Source organism: Pleurodeles waltl, chromosome 2_1 (genome assembly GCF_031143425.1).
Source record: "Pleurodeles waltl isolate 20211129_DDA chromosome 2_1, aPleWal1.hap1.20221129, whole genome shotgun sequence".
In the NCBI taxonomy this organism is placed as follows: Eukaryota; Metazoa; Chordata; class Amphibia; order Caudata; family Salamandridae; genus Pleurodeles; species Pleurodeles waltl.
The window spans coordinates 86,360,473-86,384,180 of NC_090438.1; the positions used below are offsets into that span (position 1 = coordinate 86,360,473).

Here is a 23,708-nt window from a genome sequence, read left to right on the forward strand (position 1 = left end):
AAGTTTAAATGCTTTGGTATGTCTAGGTAAATTGACTGTATTATTCACTGAATACATTATTATTTACTGTAGTGGCCTATTGTATTGGTAATCCCATGCAACACAAATAAATAGCCTATTAGACAATCCAGGATTGTCAATAAACAATATGGAATTGGAGATTAGGACATTTGTGGATTTTAAGTTGGTGCAACCAGGGTCTGAATTAAATGTTGGGAAAAAAAACGCCTCAATGGTGGCAAATGTAAGGTGGAATACTGAGATGATCTGCTTTGTATTTTGAGATTTTCTGTTCTTGATTGATCTTAAAGATGCACAATTATAGGTCAATTTGATTGCTTCTAGTGGGGCCCAATATTGTATAAGGGTATGTGGCCAGTTAATTGCAATCTTATTTCAGATAGTGGCAAGGCTGGTTTTCAGCCTCGTAATAGCTTGGAGACCATGCTGGCCTCTGCTGTACATGATCTATGGCAGGCATTGACAATAGTGTATATGACCTGTTTTATTTTATTTACATTTTTTAAGGCACTGTTGTCTTCTGGTAGAATTGTTTTAGAAGGCTAGTTATGGGTGGGTCAGTCCTTGACTGCCTTTGCTCTTACCTGAGCAAATGCTTCCAGTATTGTTGCCCTCACCACCCTTCTGATGCCACTCCCATTTTTCTGTCGGGTTCCATATGGCCCTGCAACATCACCCATTTTTTTCAGTGCATACCGCTTCTTTCACTAGATTCACCCAATCAACAAATTCCACTTTTATATGTATGCACATGATCCCAAATGCCTCCTCCATCTAGAAAAGGGATCTGATTCAATTTTCCAACAGTTACTGGTGAGGATTAGGGATTAGATGAAAAAAACACTATCTTAAACTGGTCCATGAATAAACTGTGATAGGAGAGGGGAGTCTAGATTTATGGAATTCCTACCTATTGCCAACAGCTCCAGGAGATTGTGCTATTTCTCCCAAGCAGCAAAAAGTTCAAAGTCAACTCTGATGTACTTAAGGAATAGGTTGCAGCAATGGTAATCTCTTCCCACTACAAGCTCAGGAAGCTGTAGAAGATCATGCCTTACTCCCACATCTAGCTGATACGGCATGGCAGCCTCTGCTGGGTCAAGGATTGATCCAGCCAATGTTTGCTACTTGGGAAAGGCAAAATCTGTTGTGCAGCAAATTGAGTCATTCTGAACTACTGTTTCTGGCTGACTGTTAAGCGCTCAGCATGCCTCCTAACTTTTTGAGCAGCTCATTGGCATCCTGTTCAGGTAAGATTCTCTTTTAAGGCTCTGCATAGTTCAGAGAACTTTGTTTGGGACTTCTCCTGGATTTTAGCATAAGATCTTAACCTGGTATGTGCCTATCTGATTGTTGTGCTCATGCAACAGTTTTGTCTTCTACGTTTCATACAACATGCATTTGGAGACAGATTATTTTCTTTCCTTGCACCTACATTGTAGATCACTCTCTTTAGAGATTAGAAAATTCCTCTTCGCCTCACCTTTAGAAACAATCTTAAAACGTTGCTGTTCCCAAACACTAATGGTGTCTGGTGTATGTCGTATCGGCTTAATGCTCCCAGTTATTTCCTGTGCCAAGAAACAATTAGAGGCTTATGATCTTGATCCAGAAGACAAATAATATGACCCATACATTGTGGTAAGCAGCAAACTTGATCCAACTCCTGTTTGGCAACAAGTCTTACTTAGGGTTCCTTTTAATGAGAGATCACACATAGAAGCAAGATGGGCTCTCATATATGACATTAATAGGTCCAAAAACTTTACAAAGAAACAGCAACGATTTGTATCATTTGCATCTCAACAGAATCTTAAAATTAAAGACAATATTGAAAAACGGGAATGTGCATTGCATTTGATTGTCTCAGAAAGGACTCCGCCACAGACCGCACGAAAGAAGGTGGATTCACTGGCAGCTTTTGTTCATATTTCCTTACGTGACGTATGCAGAGCATTTTCTGGTCAAGAGGATAGGCTTTCCTAGGGACCTGTTTGATACCACTCGCGCTTCATCACAACCGCCTTTAAGATACAGTGCGGCTTTGAAATCGATACACGTAATTTAATTCTAGAATAGTTAAACGCTGAAAAAAAGATAAGGTTATGTAAGTCACAATAGTTTTGTAGACTGAATGTCCTTATAGTTCCATGTGAATCTCCCCCTCCTTTGGAAGAGGGGTTGGTATATTGGTTTTATATATTTAAATTTATGTCACTAAGTTCACGCTGTAAAAAGAAACAAAGTTGAAAATAGTGGTCTCATTGTGGCATCATTGTGGGTATTGAACCAATGTCAACATGAGAGAATCGGTGCCCAGAACTTTGCATTTGCACCGCAGAAACTTAGTATTCTGAACCCAGCTGCTAGCCAGTGGGATAACACCACCATGTGGCCCTGGAATAGCTGCAGAATTATTGTTACAGGTAAGTAGCATTTTCCTTTGACACTGGTACCCCTGAAAACACTCCATAGTAACCCCAGTACACCCTATGGAAGCGGAGGTATGGGTTTCTGAAGCAATAGCTCTACCTATTAGCTAAAATCTAGTTACCTAATAGCTCTAATTTTAGGACCTGCTATGGATGATTCATTTTCTGTGTCTCTTAAACATTCAAGTATAAGAATGAGGACAGGAGTGATATAAAATAAAGCAAGTTAAGAAATCACTTTACGTTTCGGTACCAGCGATGCTAGCTGTTGTACCATATTCCTACCATGTTATTCTGCTGCTGCTGATAGTTGTTGCCTAACTTTCTGTACATCGTGCCTCCGAGTCAACAACAGGTTCTGAATAAGATTTTATTGAATCTCTCTTGCTTTTGATGCCACCAGAAAACCAAGAATGACCTCAGTTTGGAAAGTTGTCTCTTCCACTGCAGTCCTCCTCACAGCATTGAGTGCATCATTCTTTTACCAAACTCCTTGTTCTCCTATCTTCTAATTTAATCAGGGGCTACTAGTTCAAGGAGCAAGCCTTAAGGGGAAAACGTATGTATAAAACCATCTATACTCCCCTTTTTCCTATGTTGCTAGCAGTGCCTCTTTCTGTTACCAGTGCGGCTACTACGTCTCCTGAACCTCTTAAGTGGAAGTAGCACATTCGAATTACAGTAGATGGAAAAGGCTTTGGTGTTATCTGGCAAGTTTGTCGTTGACCAGGGACATTGTGTCGAGGACAATTCCTCAGCCTGTGCCAGAGTCCAGTATTCTTCCTCCAAGAGCACAGTCATTACTGCTTCCCATCACCTTGCTTTGTGGGGAGGGAGATGCCTCTCATTTCTGTGGGAGCCGATAGCCACTCATCAGATTCTGGTACTGAGCAGAAGTCTGTTCCGCCAAACAGACACTTTGAATCTGTACTGTCAAAAGCAATGGAAATTAAATTGGAATGGTACATTTTTAAATAACACCGGGACAACAGTTATGCATGTGCCAACATGCACAGGATGCTTGTGCACTCCTTCCTGCACACAGCTCTCAATTTGGAATAATTTAGTTCCAAGCTAGCTGCTGTGTGTTTGCATTTGATGTATTTTTAGGTCAAGCGCACAAGCGCTTTGACCTGTTGTAAGTATTGTGGGCTTTTAACCACACCCACCTCTCTCCCATCACTTTCACTCGTTTGTGGGACTGCCTTTCAAAAATCCCTTGATGTCATTGCTAATTGCTTTACATTTGTCCTGCTTTGGGGTGGTTTTATCGCCTTGCAGACTGACCCTGTTACATGGATAATTCAAGATTGTCAATATACTTCATCGTGGGTGAACTATTTTTTCTTTTGTCCCTCCTCTTCATGCTCCATGGCGCTCACAGCGCCAACTGCCAAACTCCATAGGCTGTATTGGAGTGCTGGTCACATTGTTCACACTGTTAACTATCAGTCGTTTCTTTTGGCTCTTTCCTTCACGATCCATAGCATTCCCAAAAACACTTATAATTAATAAATACTTTACTCAAAAAAACTGAAATCTGCAACGGGGCTCACCCGGCACAGCAGGAAAGGCGATTCTACAGTATTCGCTGCTCTCTGGGAAAGTTGCCCCATAATGTTTTGCAGGCAATCTTTTTTAAAAACATTTTTTCCCATAACTGAGCCTGTGTTGGTGCTAGGACAATGGGACCACCACTAATGGGTCCCCACAATAGGTTAGTGGGGACCCAAAAAATAATCTCTCCCACCATTCAGTCCCTTTTTAGGCTTTCTTATGGCTGGAACTTCTGTTTTACACCTTGGGGTAGTTTGTCTTCTAAAGGGTTTTAGTATTGAAGTAAGCATGAAAATGTGTAAGGCACTATGCCCTCTACCCGCTAAATATATGGTTGCACTATATTATTTTGTCCCATTCTGTTTTCATGTGGTTATGCCAAGTAGGGGATGATTATATGGTTACATGACCATGTTTCTTACAAGTTATATTTTTATTGTGGTGTATGGGCTGTTTTAAGCATTACAGTCAACATACTACAATGTTTGCTGCATTCCGTTGTCCCATAATGCTTTGCAAGGCTTTCTTTTAAAAAACATTTTTGCTCATAACTCAGCATGTGGTTGTCTTAGGACAATGGGGCCACCTTCAAAACATTCACCACAACCCGATTGTTCTGTCTAGATCAGTGGTTCCCAACCTTTTTACTACTGTGGACCCCCCACTTTATCATTGCTGGAACCCAGGGACCTCCACTGAACCATTATTGGAATCCGGGTACCCCTCAATGATGAGTCATTACTGAAAGTTGGGGACTTAATCTGTTAATATCATTTAATTTTCTAACCAGTCGCGGACCCCCTGAGGAGGCTTCGTGGACCCCAGCGGGTCCCCGGACCACAGGTTGGGACTGGTCTAGTTAATCTCTGGGTCCCCAAGCTAGGTTAGTGGGGGCCCTCAAAATAATAACTCCTCCCTCCATTCAGTGCCTTTTTAACCTCTCTCAGGCTGGAACATTTGTTTTACAGCTAAGAGGAGTTTGTGTTTTAAGGGTCTTGTTTGTAATATCATTGCAGTAGGCCTGCTAACCCTGAAAATGTGTAATGCACTATGCCCTCTAGGGGCTAAATATATGGTTACACTGCAATAATTTCAGTCATTTTCTTTTCATGTGGTTATGCCCTCTAGGGGCTAACTATATAGTAACATGATCATGTTTCTCACAAATGCTATTGTCATTGTGGTGTCTTTTAGGGGCTGTTCTGAGAATTACAGTATAGCACCAGACATTTATTTCTGATAAAGGTTTTTATTGGGTTTATATGACAATTGTATAGATTTTATTAATCCATCCTTATTCCAATTATGACCATGATTCAGGCCAATTTAGCATCCTTATTACACTATGACTGCTTGAACACTCTTGATATGTTTGGATGAGCCTTCTAGTTTATTTCTCTAGTTACTCCTCTGTGAAAGTCTTGTTTTGGGAATTATGTTAGCCAACCAGTGACTCTGATGTTGGGGAGGTGAAAGTGATATTCTATTTGAATTAACATGGCAGATTTAAATTAGGATGCTAAATGGCAACATTTTGATTTTTTTTGCAGTAGATAGAGGAAGAAGGTAAATGGAAGTGCTTCAATTATATGCAGAGTCACTGGAATTGTGTGGCAGAAAAAGACCAAATTATGAGGCAGGGTTTACCAATTTATGTGGCAAGAAAAGCCCAGTTATGAATTTACAATGCCAGTAGCTCTAAATTCAAGCAATTGCGAGACCCATTGCATTGCAAATGCTTGTTCTATTTACTTTACCATTTTAACTTGGCCGACAGCCATTTTAGAACAGTAAAATAAAAATACTAAAATGAGCGGGAGAAAGAAAGTGAGTAGTCCTGTAGCACTTACCATCTACAATTCGGCGGAGGAACCCCAGGAAGTAGTAGACGAGCATGCTGGATGTAAGTGAGTTAAGCACGTAGTGTGTGTGCAGTGCCGCCTTAAATAAATAAAAAAGTAATTAATACCTGTGTTTGGTTTACTTTTTGAAGTAGTTTGCATCCTCGAATTGATGTTGGCTGGTACCACCACTGATGGACAACCCTTAAGGCCAACCAGACTACATTTGCCAATGCCTGAAAGGAGCTGACCAAAACCGCTTTGCATATCTGTATGTTTGTGTATTATGACATGAGCCTGCGTCACACTGTAAAAACGGTCTCTAGGTGACAATTAAACATTTTAATAAAACATTTATTGAAAGAACAGCAGAAAGAAAAATGAATAAGTAGAAAATAAACAGGACACGTGAAAGAGAGATATAATAAATTAATATAACATGTTTGTCCCTCCAGCCCCCCACTCCCAAAACACATTCGTTGTAGTACATGTCCATAGATATATTATCGACCGATAAAAAGCAACTAGGTCCTTTCCAAGCCTACAAATTAACTTTTCTTCTGGTCCTGCAGATGTGCAGTGTTTCTCCAGTGTTTTATACCTCTGCATCTGTTTTAGTGTGGGGTCTTGTGAGAGTCTGGTGTACAGAAGCGGAGCCTTCAAACGGTGTTGTGAGGCCTCAGGAATGATTGACACGTTTCATATTTTTGTGCCACATACTGACCATGTTTTTTGTTTACTTGGCAGCCAACAGTGCAAGACTTGTGTGGTGGTGGGAAATGGAAACCGACTGCAAAACAGCTGTCTTGGGCATCACATCAACAAATATGACATTGTCATCAGGCAAGTTGTCACTTATACAAGAATAGGTTGGCTTTCTTTCTCTCTCCTCCACTCTGCTGTATGTTCTCTCCTCCACTCTGCAGTTTGTTCTCTCTCTGCACCTCTAGCTTACTCCAAAACTGCTGCTTCACCCGCACTAGGTAGCAATAGTTTCCTTTTTATCGCAGTGGTGTTGGACGGAGCAGTTGGGTCATGTGTCGCAACATGCAGCATATATGCATCCTCTGCACATTGGTCAAAACATGGTTGATTTTAATGGCTAATTAAGATACTGTTGTTCATTCTTAACATTAGACCAGTAGTATAAATATGCCAATTATCTTTGGGGCTTGAGTTCTGCTAAAGCAGTGGTTCCCAACCTTTTGACATCTGTGGACCCCCACTTTATCATTAATGGAACCCGGGGACCCCCACTGAATCATTATTGGAATCTGGGGACCCCCTAATGAGTCATTACTGAAAGCTGGGGACCTAATCTTTTAATATTATTTATTTTTCTAAGCAGTCGCAGACCCCCTGGGGAAGCTTCGCGGACCCCCAGGGCCCCCGGACCACAGGTTGGGAACCACTGTGCTAAAGCATTCTAAAACAATATACCAGCAAATATGCCTCATCTCAGAGGAAGCTAAATAGAAAATTAAGGATCTTCTGAAAGAAATACAGGTCTTTCAAGTGGGTCCTTAATGGTTCCCCTCGAAATGTTTCAGATAAATAGTTAGAATTCGGACACACACATACACAAGCCCATTAATTGCTCTGGCACACTCCCTAAATAGCAGGATACTGTAGTGCAGCCTCAACCTGCTTCTTTTTACTTTCAGTTGTGCTGTAAGTCTGGCTGGATTGAACCCACTTCTTCAATATTCTCCTGTGTTCTCCTCCAGCCCCTCAAAAGTCAGCTCAGATTCTCTCTGTTCAACGAGCTGTTTAAGTTACATGGTGTCCGCTGGTTTTTTTCATTCATCTCTTTTTACTATTTCGGATCCTCTTGCCTCCTCTTAAAGCAGGGCGGACTGGAAACCAAAAGCAGCTATGGCAGCGGGGATATGCCAGAGAGGCACAACTGCCTGTCCGGCCTCGCCTTAAAGTACTGATCTGCTGCGCTAACAAATGCACATGAGAAGAACTTAAACTGCCCCCACAAAATATTATGTGGGCCCTGTATTAGAAGATCTGTCTCAAGGACTGTAAACTTTGTAACCCCCTGTATTACTTGAAGATAATATAGAACAGCAACCGAGGTGGGTCCATACCTTGCTTGGCACCATCAACCTGACTTTGACTTAATTGGTTCATGATGGCCAGAAACAGAATTTGCAAATATCCGGGAGGTAAATTCATACCCAATATGGGATTTGTTTCCCTGTGTGTTTGGTATCATGGAAATCTGGCAGGATTCCGGATCTCACAGGCCAGTCGCTGTATAATGTCTCCTCTTGTTTTGTAATATCCCTAGTTTTTCTACCTCCTTTCCTAGGAGATGAGCTATTATAGGATGGATCATTTTAACTAAGCATTTCAACAAGTAAAAAATCAGAAGGCTTAGTAATAGCAAATACAAAAGCAGCAAACAAAATCGGCTTTCTAAACCTCAGATTGAAGCACAAGTGGGTAACATCTCAGCATAATTGTAACCCTCTACATCAGTGGTTCCCAACCTGTGGTCCACGGACCCCTGGGGGTCCACGAAGCCTTCTCAGGGGGTCCGCTACTGCTCAGAATATTAAACAATATTAACAGTTTAGGTCCCCAATGACTCATTGGGGGGTCCCCGGGTTCCAGTAATGATAAAATGGGGGTCCACAGAAGTCAAAAGGTTGGGAACCACTGCTCTACATAGAAGCCGTTCTTGTCTTGTTTCTCCAGATAGAGAAAAGGGGTGGAAGGAGAAAAAGGAGGAGCGGGGTTTTTTGGGGGATGGGGCGGTAACATAGCCTCCTAAACATTTCAGTACCTGGAATGAACTGTAGTAGTCCAATCACCAGACTTCTAACAAGGCCTCCCTCATGTTGTGTATGCAGCATCCATTCATATAGGTCACTTGCTTATTCTCAAGTACCCTCGAGACAAGAAGGTGGGCCCAACCACTACCCCATTTTCCAACATCCTCACAGCTCCCGCTTCTTGAGTGCAGAAAGTCTTGGGAAACCTCTCAGTTCAAAAGTATAAATGTCTTACACCTGCTATGAACCATCACTCAGCAGGGAGCCACAGAGACTTTAGAGCCCCTCGGAAATAACTTGTTTCTTGATGGCTGGCAGGTCTTGCCTCCTCACTGGAGGTAACGGTTTAGGTTGGGGTAAATATGAGCCTTTTATCCGTTAGTTGTTATATTATACTATTTCTCTCTGTTTTCTTCGTCACCATCTCCTATAATGGGCCATCCGTTCAGATTTCACTGTGCCAACTCCTGCATCTGTACCCAAGGGCTCTTTGTAGGCAGGAGTATGACATTCCCCAGACTCGCTCGAGTATCCTCTACTCCTAACAGAACCACGTGAGTGTCTTTCCTGGTACCATAGCCAACGTTGCCATTATCACTGGTTGACCTACCAACAATGTAAAACGTGAAGCCACAGGTGGCGCTAAGTCTGAGGCATGAGAGCTTCTCGGGGGTAAGAGGTCTTACCTCGAACAAATCTTTTTCCTTAACTACCCATTGACTATTTTCCTTCGGTTCCTTTTAAACAAGGAAGCAATAGGCCTTTTATGCAGCCCCTTGCTCCCTGCAGTCTCTGGCACAGGTCCTGCCAAAGGTGCTTCCTGTTGGCCAATCTTGCATTGCTCAGAATCGTTGGTTCTCCTTCCTGCTCTTTGTCATGCAGGTCCTTGAGCGGTTCTCTGATGTTCATCAGTCTGTCCAACTACAAGCGCGCAGACCCATATCACACTCAGCAGGTGTTGCAATCTTACATGCCCTCAGCAGCCAGGTGGGCATGTCTGATGCTGTCAAAATTAGATCTCCAGCAGACCTCAGAGCCTGATAATGCTCTACGAGGCGTGACCTCAGGACTCCTGGGTCTGAGTCTGCCTTCCTTCACGCCTCCTCACACTCCAGGTACAATGTTAAGACACCAAGAAGGTGCCTTAAAGTTCAAAAGCAATATCTGCCTTTATCTGCAGGAAACAGGATCTCTGGAACAGAGAAAGCAGTTAGGAGCTTTGTTCTTAGTAGTAACCAATTAACACACAGGTGATCGCTTTCTCTACATAAGTATTATAAGTATGTAACTTGTGATTAGGCCTGGGCAGAACTCATGGAGTTTCACTCCAAAGAATTCCGTGGAGTTTCATAAAAACTGCGCGATTCCACAGAGTTCCGCAAGTAGGCCGAATCTGGGTATATCGCACTGCTCTCACTGATTCTTAGCACTGAGAGTTTGTTTTGTGCAAACCGCACCATGCAGCATGCCAGAAGGTGCTGTTTCTTTCTGTCGCTAGAGTAGATTTTCTACTTGAGCGGGAGCTTTCTTATAGCGAACAGTTGCAACATGCAGCAACCGCCCCCATTGACACATTATGCCGGGAGGTGTTCTACCGCCCATAAATAACACTAGGGGATGCGTATTCTGATTCAGGCTCACCAACTTAACATTGACAAGCCGCATGCAAAAAAAACCTCCACCATGCAGTGGTTGGCAGAGTTTTGCTGGAACTCCACGCTCTAAGCGGCACGCGGAGTGGGCAGAACTCCGTCATCTCCGCCAGGTACTTTTAATTAAATAATGAAAATGGCCTTGAAGCAGGCACACTGCCAGTGGTATATTTAGTTTTTTAGTCTCTGCTAAATGTTGGGACAGTGGGAGATGCTTGTAAAAATTGTTAACTGCCATGATCAATGTCCTGTTCAAAAAGCAAAAGTCTAGGGTCTGGTCACAGAGGTGCTAGTATTTAAACTTTCCTTGTTCATCCCATAGACTGAACAATGCCCCAGTTAGTCGGTTCCAGAAGGATGTGGGGAACAAGACAACAATGCGGTTCTTCTACCCTGAGTCTGCCGACTTCGATCCCTCAGTAGAGAATAATCCTGAGACTTTAATGGTGTTGGTTCCATTCAAACACCTCGACTTACTGTGGTTAAAATCTGTCCTAAATAATGAAAAGCGTGTAAGTATTAAGAATATTGGGTACCATGACAATGCTGCAATACTCATTTAAAAGTTACTTCTTCAGTTTTCATAAGACATAACCTACCAACTAAAATGATCTGATTTTTTTATTGTTAATTTAGCGGGGTTGACCTTTCAAAAACTATTTCAGGTATAATAGAAGTTCCTGCCACACAAATTAACTCCTGTTGTGTTAATTTTTTTGGCAGCCCACCAAGGGATTTTGGAAAAAGCCTCCAATCATGTTGGATGTGAAAGTCGATAACATCCGGATCTTGAACCCTTATTTTATGGAGGTGGCAACTGGTAAACTTTTGAATGCTTCCATGTTCCAGTCCAAAAAAGTATCAGCACAGGTAAGCATTACGGGCTGTCTCACTTGGGTGGTGGTCTGTCCAATCCTGTCCCCTAGCACCTCATGCAAGGCCCACGTGGTAAAGTGACAACAAGCTAGCACTGCACTGAGATATCTGGGCCACACACTCCCAGTTCCTACTTGGTTACCATCTTTTGTACGGTAATATGGGAATCGTACTGAGGGTGTTTTAAAAATGCAAAGAAACGGACATACAAAGAAATTAGATGCAATTGATTCTCTGTAACCCTCCATAATTTAAGGAACCGTTCATATCTGATCTAACTAATAATCAGCCCGAGTGTGAAACCACTCATTTCATATATCCATTACTAGCTGTCAAACTGTTTCATTATAGCAATTCCAGACTCTTGTAAATGCCCCCGAATCAAAGAGTGCATTATGACTGGAATAGCAAGTGTCTCTTTTCTTATGGTAAGTAGCATCCTGTGACTCTTAAATATACCCACTGGGAAAATTTACCCCTAAAGTAAGAATCCGTTTTTAACTGCTTTGTGTCAAAATGCGATCCTTACTTTAAAGTTCGAGCCCACTGCTGATGGCTATACTGGTTGTTAAAGATCCTGAACTAGTTTTATAGGCTAGAACCACAGGTGAAGGCCTGAAACTAAGTTGAGGGCCATTAACAATGGGTATAGCTTGAGACACAAGGACTGTAGGGCTATTAGAACATTCCATCCTCTAAGGGTAGAATGTTCTAAATTGAAAAGTGAGCAAAAGAAAGACGAACATTTGAATGTTGGAACAGAAGGATTAAACCTGCCATTACAAACCCCAAGCAACTCCATTGTCTTCGATGGGGAGCTCAACATTCCAGTGGTCTAATGTGCATTAGAACATTGAAATGTTGGGAGCTCCATTGAAAGCAGTGGATTCAGTGCTTAATTTGTGCTTGTTGTTTTCGGTGCTGAGCACCGGCACTTATTTTTGAGGGGCGGTGCTTAGTCTTCTGCCTCAAGCATTTGCAGCAAGCAAAAGACACGTTTGGGATAGACGGAGGAAGAGAACATCGAAAAAGCGTCACAATGAGAGAAAGCAGAAAGCTGCAAGTGTGAGCTGAAGGGGCAGGGAGTAGTTTCAAATGGTTTAAAGAGGCCCGAGATGGCTTCGGGATTAAGCTGTCTCAGTATTCAGTGTTCGCACATTTAATTGCAGCAGCCGTGTGTTTAAGAGAAGGGCTTTGAGCACCGGCACCTTTTTATTTACAAATTAAGCACTGAGTGGAGTCCGGGCTTCTAATGGCTGATACAAGCCCGGAGTGCCAACATTCCAGTGTTTTTGTTCACAGCTGTTGCTTTGAACAAGGGCATCACAGAGCCAGAGGAGATTTCAATTCCCTCGGGCTCCATGAAGTATTTTTGTCAGACATTCGGGCTTCTAGTGGTGGAATGTTCTAATAGCCTTTCAGCGCGGGCCTTTAATGGCTAATATACCCCACTGCAGCGGGCTATAATATGAATTTAAAATTTTTTGGTGTCGGTTGCTAGCCATGAATTAATGTGTGAAAATAGTCAGGAAGTCGCATGTCTGGGCGCACATCTATAGTTAAACCCTCTAGCATACATGGCCATGGGTCAGGCCAGCATCACTCACTTACAGATCCATCACTTGTATGAATATCTTGTTCCCCATCGTCTAGGAATCCTTTGCAAAAAGCAACAGACCACGCAGCATAGCTGATGCTTGGACAGGAATCCATCTGTTCCAATGAGCCACAGTCAGTAGGCATCTCACTGCACCTAGAGAGAATCCAGGTCAAAATGACTGATTCATTTATTTCGCCTGCTACCCTCTCTGTTTTGCCCAGTCTTTCAGCTGCCCACCCTTACTTCCGTCAGGAATAAAATGCAGACCTCCAGCAGGCACTTGAAAAACTAGAATTTCACTAATTACACTACAATAGGGATTATTGTAGTTTCTAAATGAGCTCCATCTTCATTAAACACCTGCAGCACATTTACCCAGGAGTGTTGTTCTCCTGTTGTCATGTTAACAATATTCCCCAGAATCTCAGACCACTAAAGGTCTCAAAGCAGGATATGCATAAAACTGAGCACCAAACAGGCAGAAGTTTACTTTTTCCTTCAAGCTTTGTAGGATATTAGTTTTGCGGCAAGCCATGTAATCCATTTATCTTATCCCCTTAGTATTATGTCACCCTTCATTTATTTTTTGTACTTGTATACTTAATACCTTGGTAGTTCTGTTTCAGCATCTTAAAAATTATCCAACATCCAGATCACGTGAAATAGATTTTGTTGTCTAAAAGGAAGAGTACATATAACGTGCATTATTATTGTATTGCATGACTCAAAATCCTGACGCACACAAGAACAGACTAAAATATACAATAGGAAACACTTGTATTTAATTTTCTTTCTGAAACATTGGTAGTCCTCGTTCTGGAGAATATGAACCGGGAGATAGTCTATGGTTGCCTTAGCCCAGAGAAGGATCCGTCTTCCCCATTGTCAAAGGGTAATATCTGGTACCTGATTTCTTACATTGAATATGAAGCGAACCATGGATTTCACACACTCTGCACAGTTTGCTTTCTAGAAGGTGCATGTATTTGTGGAAGCAGTGTGGCCAGTTTAGACGTTTTCTAAAGTATTTGTAAGGACCCAAATACATGAATTCTCCTCACAGCTTAAAGAATAATTAAATTCACACGATACAACATTTCATATTATTGTAAGCTCTCAAGGAGCGGTTTTAAAGAATGCAACATTCAATATATAATTAAAATCATGCATTTTATTATAAGAAAGAAAATAAAGAGGGACTGTGGAGAAAAAGGCATCAAAATGTTCAGGTTTATTCATAAAAGATCTTTACAATAACAGCTACGAAGCAATAAAGTGAACAGAAAAGAATACACTAAATCAAATCTAGTATTTTTTTTTCTTAACTAATACATTATTATTCAAGCAAAAGTATTGATACTTCGTCCAAGGGGGGGGGGGGGGGGGGCAGAATCGTCCGGTATTGTTAGTTTTTTTAATTTGGTTGATGAAGGTGTAAATGTGTAAAATATTGAAAGAGAATAAATCAGATCTGTTATAATAGAGGCTAGTTAAGCCTGTCAATGTCATGGTCGAAACAAGTTGTTTTCCAGCTTGCAATCAATTACAATTTATTATTCACTTTTCATTTATGTGCTGAATAGCCAAGATAACTAATAGGTCAACTACATTAACCTTTGTTGGGATAGCTGGTCAGTCTTCTGACAAACTACCCAGAAAAATATTGTGCATGGATATTTAGACATTTGTCTTTAAAATAGTATTACTTTTATTCCATACCTGAACCTTAAAACAGTGAACTGACATGCATTAAAAATTATATGCATTCTTTTTTCAACAGAATCAACACCTATCAGATACAGAATTGCTATTTTTATAAAGTATAAAGGGAGCACAACATTTATAACATAGAAAAAATGAATAAGTGATATTAGTAGCTGGAAAAGTGGAAGAACTCTTCTTCTAAATGTTTCTCCAGATGTTTACCTGGAGGTCTTTAACTAGAAGGTATACAGTTAAGAATGGGTGTGGATTATTTGGGAAAGTGAACGATTGTGTGTAGGAAATGAGTTGTTGGTTAACTGATTGTGGGCCCTGATCATACACCAACCACATTCCTTGTCAGGGTGAGGCACCGGCTAACCCTAAATTAACATGTGCTCTTCCATTTGGTAGCTGAACACAGAGCAATCAGGCTTAACTTAGAGGCAATCTATAAAGTATTTGTTGAACACTTTAAAAAGTAATAAAATGAAAAACACCAGCCTCACAAAAGGGATCCCACACCAGATTAGAAAAATCTAGTCGTTTTTAATAAATAAAACAAAACAAAAAGGACACACATCCAGGCAGTAGAATCGTAAATCGGTAATTTTAAAAATGCTAGTGAGAATAGCAGCAAAAAGCACAAAGTGCCAACTGTGGCTATCTGTTTGTGCCGGACCGGGACAGTTACAACAGGCCAACCTCAATGAAGTCGGGTTTGCTAACGGTACCCACTTAGGTCCACCAAACAGAGTACCTTGAAACTGGTTTGTGGAGCATTGCAAGGATCTGTGTCGAAGATGCATCATGCAGCTGAAGCAATGAGTTGGTTACAAGTTGCATCAAGACTGCAATGCGAGGTCCTGTGTCATTGAGGATCCCGTCAATGAGGACATGTGATGAGAAGTCCGGTGTCGAGGATGCATTGCACAGTCAGGGCGATGTATTGATTCCAAGGACCTGCAAGGCAACAATGTGGAATCTGGGTTCGTCGTGGATGCTGCCGTTGTTGAGGGATACGAGGGCCTGTGGTAAGGATGTCACACTGTGGCGGTTCCGAGAAGCTGCAGTGCAGGTGTTTTAGGCAGATCCAGTCCATGTAGCACCTGTGGTGTTGGTTGTGCTCTGGGTCGCGCCGTGCAGCTGCAGAGATGCTTTGGTTCAACAGAGGCTGGCAAAGCACCTTAAGCCCACTTCCAAGAATTCAGGACTGGGCTGGCAGCAATTGGCAGAGTAGACTCACGGATGGTAGAGTCCAAGTGCTTTGTTCAAGGTTGTTGGAGCCTTCTGTCCCTGATGCTTAAGTCAGGAGAAGAGCCAAGTAGCACTTGGAGTCACTCTAGTGGTCCTGGATTTCACAGGCAAGAGGGCAGCAGGTCAGCACAGCAAAGTAGTAGTCCTTCAGAGCAGCAGTCCAGCGGAGTGGCAGTCCTTTCAGCAACACAGAAGTCATTCTTCCTGGCATAGTTACCCGCAGGTCCAGAAGTATATTGAAGAGTTGATGTCTTAAGGCCTATTTTTATACCCTGGTGCCCTCCTTCTGGAAGGTGGGAGAAACTTCTAGATAGTGGTTTTAAAGTGCAAGGAACTTCGACTCGACTGCCCTGGCTCCAGGCAGCATGCAGTGACAATGTGGAGGTGATAGGTCATTTGTGTGAAGGCTGAGTACTTCCTGTTCACTTGCAAGTGGGGCTACGCTCAGCTACACACACACACCTCCCCATCCTGCCAGCAGATGGCCCATTGAGCACACCTAATCTCTCTATTGTGTGACTATCTGGGAGGAATTCACAAAGTCTGTCAGTTACCCCCAGTCATGTGACCCAAGACAGGCTGTAGGCACAAAATGGCTAAGGCCAGCAAAATGCCAACTGTCTAAAAATTATAATCAAAATCCTGAGTCCAAAGTCACCAAACGTGACATAGCTACCTCCTCCCAATTGGAAATTGCATCCTATGAAATGTAATAAGGAATCCCCAATGTTATCGTATTGGGGGTGGCGGGTAGGCCTCACAGTAGTGAAAAATGAATGTAGGAGTTTTCACTACCAGGACATGTAAAACTAAAAAGTACATGTCCAACCTTCCAAATACAATACAGCCTGCCCTATGTGCTACCTAGGGCCTACCTTAGGGATGACTTATATGTCATAAAAGGGGAGTTTAGAGGGTTTAGAGGGACAAGTCAATATGGCAGTTTAAAACTGCATACAGGCTGCAACCCGGAAGCAAGTCCCACACAAGTATGGTTCAAGCTTCTTCAGTGTCCAGACCACAGCAAAGACTTCTCTCTCAGTAGCACTCCACCTCTGTTTCCTGGTAAGTAGCCTCCCACTGATGAATGCTACAGATGGGTTTAGGCCCTACACATTTAGCTGTGATAGGACTGCCCCTCTTTCATGCTCCGAGACATCTGTTTGGGCAATAAACTCAAGGGAAAAGTTAGGGGCCATGAGCACAGTGGCTGTGAACATAGCCTGTTTTAGGGAGTCAAAGGCTTTCTGACAGGCCTCTGTCCAGATCACCTTTTTGGGCTACTTCTTGGAAGTCAGCTAGGTCAAAGGGGCAACAATGGTGCCTTATCCCTTGGCAAACCTCCTGTGGCATCCAGTGAGCCCAGGAAGGCTCTTACCTCTTTCTGAGTTTTTCCAGCACTTCCAGGCCAGAATTATCTCTATTTTGGTCTAGAGGGGCTGCACCTTATCACCTCCCACAAGGTGTTCCAAGTACAACACAAACACCTGCTTTATCTGGCACTTACTTGCCTTGATAGTCAGGCCTGGCTGTTGCAGGGCCTGAAGCACTTCCTGCAGGTGAAATAGGTAGTCCTGCGAAGGGCTGCTGAAGATGTCTATCTCATCTAAATATGCAGCGCTGAAGGCCTCCATCCCCGGTCAGACCTGGTTCACCTGCTTCTGGAAGTTGGTAGGGGCATTCTTCAGCTCAAAGGGCATCCCTTTGAATTGAAGGGGGCCCTCTGCGGTGGGGAAGACCCGCCTCTCTCTAGCCCCCTCAGTCAAGTCTATCTGTCAGTACCTTGAAGTTAAATCGGAAGTGCTCAGGAACATGGCAGCCCCTAATCTATGAATGAGCTCATCAGCTTAGGGGATGTGCCGCCTTTGGTAGCAGCACCACTTTGCTGGGCCAGGGACTACTGGATGGCTCAATCACACCCTCCCCCCAATTCCAGCATCTTAGAGACTTCTGTTTTTATGCTGGCTCTCACTATATCAAACAGCCTGTACATTTTATTTTAGACTAGCAGGCTGTCCCGATTATCAGTATTGTGGGTACACAGGTGTGTAGCCCAGGAGTGAGGGAAAATAGGGAGACAAACTATACTTTATAACAAGCGATAGACCCTCTGCTGCTCTGGGGTCAGGTTAAGAAAGAGGTTGACACCTTCCGCTGACCCACCCTACTCTTTAGATGATACGCTATCAGGGAGTGGTTCACTCTCCTCCTCCACATCTGTCACCAGCAGCATGTTGGCCTCAGCCCTCTTGTAATGTGGTTTTAGGTGGTTGAGATAGAGTACCCTTAAAGTATTCATGGGGGTCTTGAGATTCACTATCAGGTTACCCTGCCCCCCCCCCCAGCCCTGCACCCGTCTCCTCCTCTCTGCTACCTCATTGGGGGCTCCACTGGCTTCATCACCCACACTTTCTGATGGATACAACTACCTGTGGATTCCTCACCTCATGAATACTCCCATGGCGCCAGCATTCGACGGAAATCTTCTTACTAGTCTCTGCACGTCGACGAGGACGTCACTGTCGCCCACGCGACGCCGTCTGACGTCATACAGGCAATAAGAGGTCCTCGACGACGTGCGGACGTCAGTTCCCTTTTTTCCGTGCATTCGAAACGGTTATCTTCGAGGGAGCAACTGTTACTCTTGCGGTTACAGTGTATATCTTGCTGCGTAGTCTTTCGCTGTGGAAATAATGTCGCAGAGAAAGTCTGGATTTAAGCCTTGTCGTGAGTGTGGAGGCAAGATGTCGGTGACGGATCCTCATTCCGATTGCCTTTGGTGTTTGAGCTCCGACCACGACGTCTCGACTTGTGATTCATGTCAGCACATGAATCCAAAGGCTCTTAAAGAACGTGAGGCGAAGCTGTTTATGGCCAAGTCAAAGGAGAAGCATCACAAGAAGTCTTCTCCAAGATATCGGCGTCATCGAGACTCCCGGCGCCGTAGAGAATCTCTGCGTCATTCAAGGGAGGCTCGTTCCAGGTCTCCGGATCGGCGCCGAAGAACATGGGAGGTCAGCCCCACGGTTACGCCGCATCCTTCGACGCCGTTGCCTTCTCCGGCGTCTCCAACTTCACCTGGACAGGCGTCGGTGATTGAGGTATTGGAGCCTCAAGTGTTTTCTCCGGCGCAGACGCCGAGGCCGGCGTCGGGGTCGCCTCCGAGACAGGCACCCCAGTATCCGGCTTTTCCCACCCCTGGAGCCGATAGTTCCGCATTCTTGAATGCGATGTATGCCATCTTCCAACAGATGGCTCCAGGGGGTGCTCCGGCTGGGCCTTTGGCCTTTTCTTTGGGTGATCCTGCGCCTCTTCGGCCGGCACCCTTTATGCCCTTTCTCCCGTTTGGGAACGTGGGCTCGGCGCCAGTGTCGGCGCCGGTGGCCGCTCCGGTGGCTTCGGAAGGATTGGCCCCAGGGATTTCCATCCCGTCGACGTCGAGATTTCGGCCTGTGACTCCGGTGGGTCCATCCGTTTCAACTGCTCTTCAGTCGGCGCCGAAGTTACCTGTGGCGCCGGATGCGGCATCGGTGGCTTCGGAAGATCGGCGCCGATCTCCGACTTCGGCGGAGGCATTGTCGACTCCGCGGATTGAGCAACGACTGCATTCAAGGAGACGTGCTCTCCGGGTACTAGAAGAGCAGGAGTACCAACGAGCCCTAGAGGAAGGAGAGCTAGAGGACTCGGGTGATGGGCTGCGTGGACTGGAGTCGGCCAGTGGGCTGGACACTTCCCCTGAGTGGGACCTTTCGTCCCCGGGGGAATATACTGAGGAGGCTTCTTCCTTTCATGCAGTGGTACGGAAGGCAGCTAGTTTTTTGGACCTGCCTTTGCCGGTGGTGGAGGCGAAACAAAACCTTTTGACAGAGGTGTTACATCCGGCCTCAGCCGCGGCGGAGCCTCTGTTACCTTTTAATGACGCTCTGCTGGATCCGGTTTTAGAGGTGTGGAAGAGGCCGGCATCTTCCCCAGCAGTTCACAGAGCCGCGGCCAGGAGGTATCGGGCGGCTCCAACTGACCCTGGTTTTCTGTCCAGGCACCCTACGCCGGAGAGCTTGGTGGTGCAGGCCTCCTGTTCGTCCAAGTCAGCGCCTGGTTCTTTTCCGACGGTGCCTGGAGACAGAGATTCAAAGAAGCTAGAGGCGCAGTCGAAGAAGATTTTTTCGTCCTGCAGTCTGGCGTTAAAAGCCACCAATGCAACCTGTATCCTGGGGAGGTATATTCATGCTCTGATGGATGACATCTCCTCTTCGTTTACAGAGCTTCCCCAGGGTCTTTTGGATCTTGTCTCAAATGCCCAGGCTGCTGCGACCCAAATTATCCAGACGGGACTGGATACCACCGACTCGGTAGCCAGAGCAATGGGCACAACTGTGGTGGCAAGGAGACAGGCCTGGCTCCGTAACTCGGGCTTTTCGGCTGATGTACAGTCCACATTGTTGGATCTCCCGTTTGATGGGGACAAACTGTTTGGGGCTAAGGCTGATTCGGCCTTGGAACGTTTTAAGGAAAGCAGGGCCACGGCGAAGTCGTTAGGACTCCAAGCTCCTTCTTCCACGGCCTCTTCCAGATTTTTCAGGAGGTTTCGTGGATTTGGGCGTGGCTCTTCCTCCTCTTCCTTTCGGGGAAGATATCAGCAACCTGCCTCTTCCCATCCCTATAGATCTTTTAGGGGGAGAGGTAGGGTCCGCACCAGAAGAGCCTCTCAGCAGCACTCTGCCTCTTCCTCATCCTCTGGCGGGGTGCAGCAGGGGAAGCAGCCTTAGGCTTCCACCATTTCCAACTCACGCCTCTCCTGTAGGGGGAAGATTACAGCATTTTCTCACCAAATGGGAGACTGTTACATCGGACAATTGGGTTCTCAGTGTTGTGGGAAAAGGCTACACCCTTCCTTTTCGGGAGTTTCCGCCCCTCATCCCGCCCCGCCCTTCGTATTGTTCACAAGAACACCTCCTGTTGCTAGAACAGGAGGTAGAAGTCCTCCTTTTAAAGGGCGCGGTGGAGTTGGTCCCGGAGCAGGAAAGGGGTCAAGGAGTTTACTCAAGGTATTTCCTGATTCCCAAGAAGGATGGTCGTTTGAGACCAATTCTGGACCTGAGGATCTTGAATTGGTTCCTCAAGCAGGAAAAATTCAAGATGCTGACCCTAGCACAGGTGCTTTTGGCGTTGAACAAGGAAGACTGGATGGTGTCTGTCGACTTGCAGGATGCTTACTTTCATATCCCGATACTCAAGTCACACAGGAAGTATCTCCGGTTTGTGGTGGGATCGCAACACTATCAGTTTGCGGTCCTTCCGTTTGGTCTTACTTCAGCACCTCGAGTCTTCACGAAGGTGATGTCGGTGGTTGCGGCAGAACTCAGAAGGAAGGGAATAGCAGTATTCCCTTACTTGGACGACTGGTTGATCAAAGCCAAGTCCCCGGAGCTTGTGTCGCATCATCTGCAGTCAACAACCCAGTTGTTGTTCGACCTGGGTTTTTCGGTGAACGAGCCCAAATCTCACCTAGAGCCCTCTCAGCGCCTCCTGTTCATAGGGGCAGTACTGGATACAACATTGGGTCGGGCCTTTCCTCCGCCTCAGCGGATTCAAGATATTCAGGATTTGGTTCCAATGTTTCGAAATGGAGCGGTAGTTCCAGTCCTCAAGGTCCTTCGTCTGCTCGGTCTTTTTGCCTCCTGCATTCTGTTGGTCACGCATGCTCGCTGGCACATGAGGGCTCTTCAGTGGTGCCTCCGAAGGCAGTGGTCTCAACACAGAGGGGATCTAGAGGGTACTGTCAAGATCTCCAGAGATGCTGCTGTGGATTTGAAGTGGTGGATTGTAAGCAACAATCTTTCGCAAGGAAAGCCGTTCCAGCAGTCGCCACCAGTGGCCACAGTCATAACGGATGCTTCCACTCTAGGGTGGGGAGCTCATCTGGGGGATCTGGAGATCAAAGGTCTTTGGTCTCCAGAGGAACAGATTTTTCACATCAATCTGTTAGAATTACGGGCTGTACGTCTGGCTCTCAAGGCCTTCCTCCCTTCCCTTCGTGGTCAGTCGGTACAGGTCCTAACGGACAATACTACCACGATGTGGTACATAAACAAGCAGGGAGGAGTGGGGTCGTACCTTCTCTGCAGAGAAGCTCTTCGACTATGGTCCTGGGCAAAGGACCATCGGATTTGCTTCATAGCAAACCATCTGGCCGGAGTTTTGAACGTGCGTGCGGACAGTCTCAGTCGCCGCTTCTCGGCAGACCACGAGTGGCGTCTCCATCCAGATCAAGTCCGTTTAATCTTCCAGAGGTGGGGGTTTCCTCGGGTAGATCTGTTCGCCACTCGAGAGAACGCGCATTGTCCGTTGTTCTGCAGCCTTCAGTATCCGATGCAGGAAGCGTTGGGGGACGCGTTTCAAATGACCTGGTGCGGCCAGTTTCTTTACGCGTTTCCTCCCATACCCTTGATTCCTCGAGTATTGAGGAAGATTCGCCAAGACCGGGCTCTAGTAATCTTAATAGCTCCGGATTGGCCAAGGAGGGTGTGGTACTCCGACCTTCTCCAACTCTCAATGTGCCCGCCGCTCCGTCTCCCTTTCAGGGCAGACTTCCTCTCGCAGGGGCAGGTTCTACACCCCAACCTCCAGAGTCTGCACCTACATGCCTGGAGATTGAACGGGGCAACCTGAGTTCCTTCTCCCTCCCGCCTGAGGTAGTGGATGTTATATTAGCGGCCAGGCGACACTCCACTAAATCTATCTACGCTAATAGGTGGTCTAAATTTGTTGCGTGGTGTGGAGAGAGGCAGATTGATCCTTTGCATGCTCATCTATCGGACGTTTTGTCTTTTGCTCTATCTCTGGCGCAGAAAGGTTGTGCAGTGGCTACCATTAAAGGTTATTTATCGGCCTTGTCAGCCTTCTTATGTCTTCCAGACCAACCATCTTTATTTAAATCCCCTATTGTTATCAGATTCTTGAAAGGTCTTCTAAATCAATATCCTCCAAAGCCATTCGTTATGCCGCAATGGGATTTGTCCTTAGTCCTGACTTTCCTTATGGGGTCCCCTTTTGAACCTATGCATTCTTGCCCCTTAAGGTATTTGGTTTTAAAAACAGTCTTCCTGATAGCTATAACATCAGCAAGGAGAGTGAGTGAGTTGCAGGCCTTATCAGTAAAACCCCCTTATACAACTTTTTATGGGGATAAGGTGGTGTTGAGGACCAAGGCTGCTTTCCTCCCGAAGGTTGTTTCACCCTTCCATTTGGCTCAGGCAATTACTTTGTCCACGTTCTATCCTCCGCCTCATCCTTCCAAAGAGGAAGAAAGACTGCACCGTCTGGACCCAAAGAGAGCGTTGAGCTTCTTTATCGATAGAACAAAGGATTTCAGGCTGGAGGATCAGCTGTTTATTGGATACGTGGGCAAGAGGAGAGGAAAGGCAGTCCACAAGAGAACACTATCCAGGTGGGTTGTTCTTTGCATTAAAATATGTTACTCTTTGGCAAAGAAGGATCCTCCTGAGGGCATTAGAGCTCATTCCACCAGAGCTAAGTCGGCCACTTCGGCCTTGGCCAGAGGTGTTCCTGTGGTCGACATCTGCAAGGCCGCAACTTGGTCGTCCCTTCACACTTTTGCAAAACATTACTGTTTGGATTCTGAGGTTAGAAGGGACGGCCATTTTGCACGGTCAGTGCTGCAGGATTTCTTGGTTTGACCATTTAGGCACCCACCGCCGGGCGTGGTACTGCTTTGGGACTCTATTCATGAGGTGAGGAATCCACAGGTAGTTGTATCCATCAGAAGAACGAGTTACTTACCTTCGGTAACGACTTTTCTGGTGGATACATTAGCTACCTGTGGATTCCTCACGGTCCCACCCGCCTCCCCGTTGCCTTTCTGGTCTTACCAAGTAATCCTTGAGTGCGCTCCTCTTGGTCTTTGAGGGTGCAATAGATGTATATATAATATATTTATATATATATATGTATATATGTATATATCT

At 45.1% G+C, this 23,708-nt stretch overlaps 1 protein-coding gene across 1 annotated transcript in view; it reads left to right on the forward strand.

Annotated features, from left to right (window-relative positions):
• ST3GAL4 (ST3 beta-galactoside alpha-2,3-sialyltransferase 4) overlaps positions 1 to 23,708 on the forward strand; it is a 428,798-nt gene that overhangs the window by 351,517 nt on the left and 53,573 nt on the right. The window contains exons 8-10 of the mRNA XM_069210383.1: positions 6,599 to 6,694; positions 10,612 to 10,801; positions 11,013 to 11,159. Coding sequence (XP_069066484.1) covers positions 6,599 to 6,694; positions 10,612 to 10,801; positions 11,013 to 11,159 — 433 coding nt within the window. The remainder of the gene's footprint in view (positions 1 to 6,598; positions 6,695 to 10,611; positions 10,802 to 11,012; positions 11,160 to 23,708) is intronic.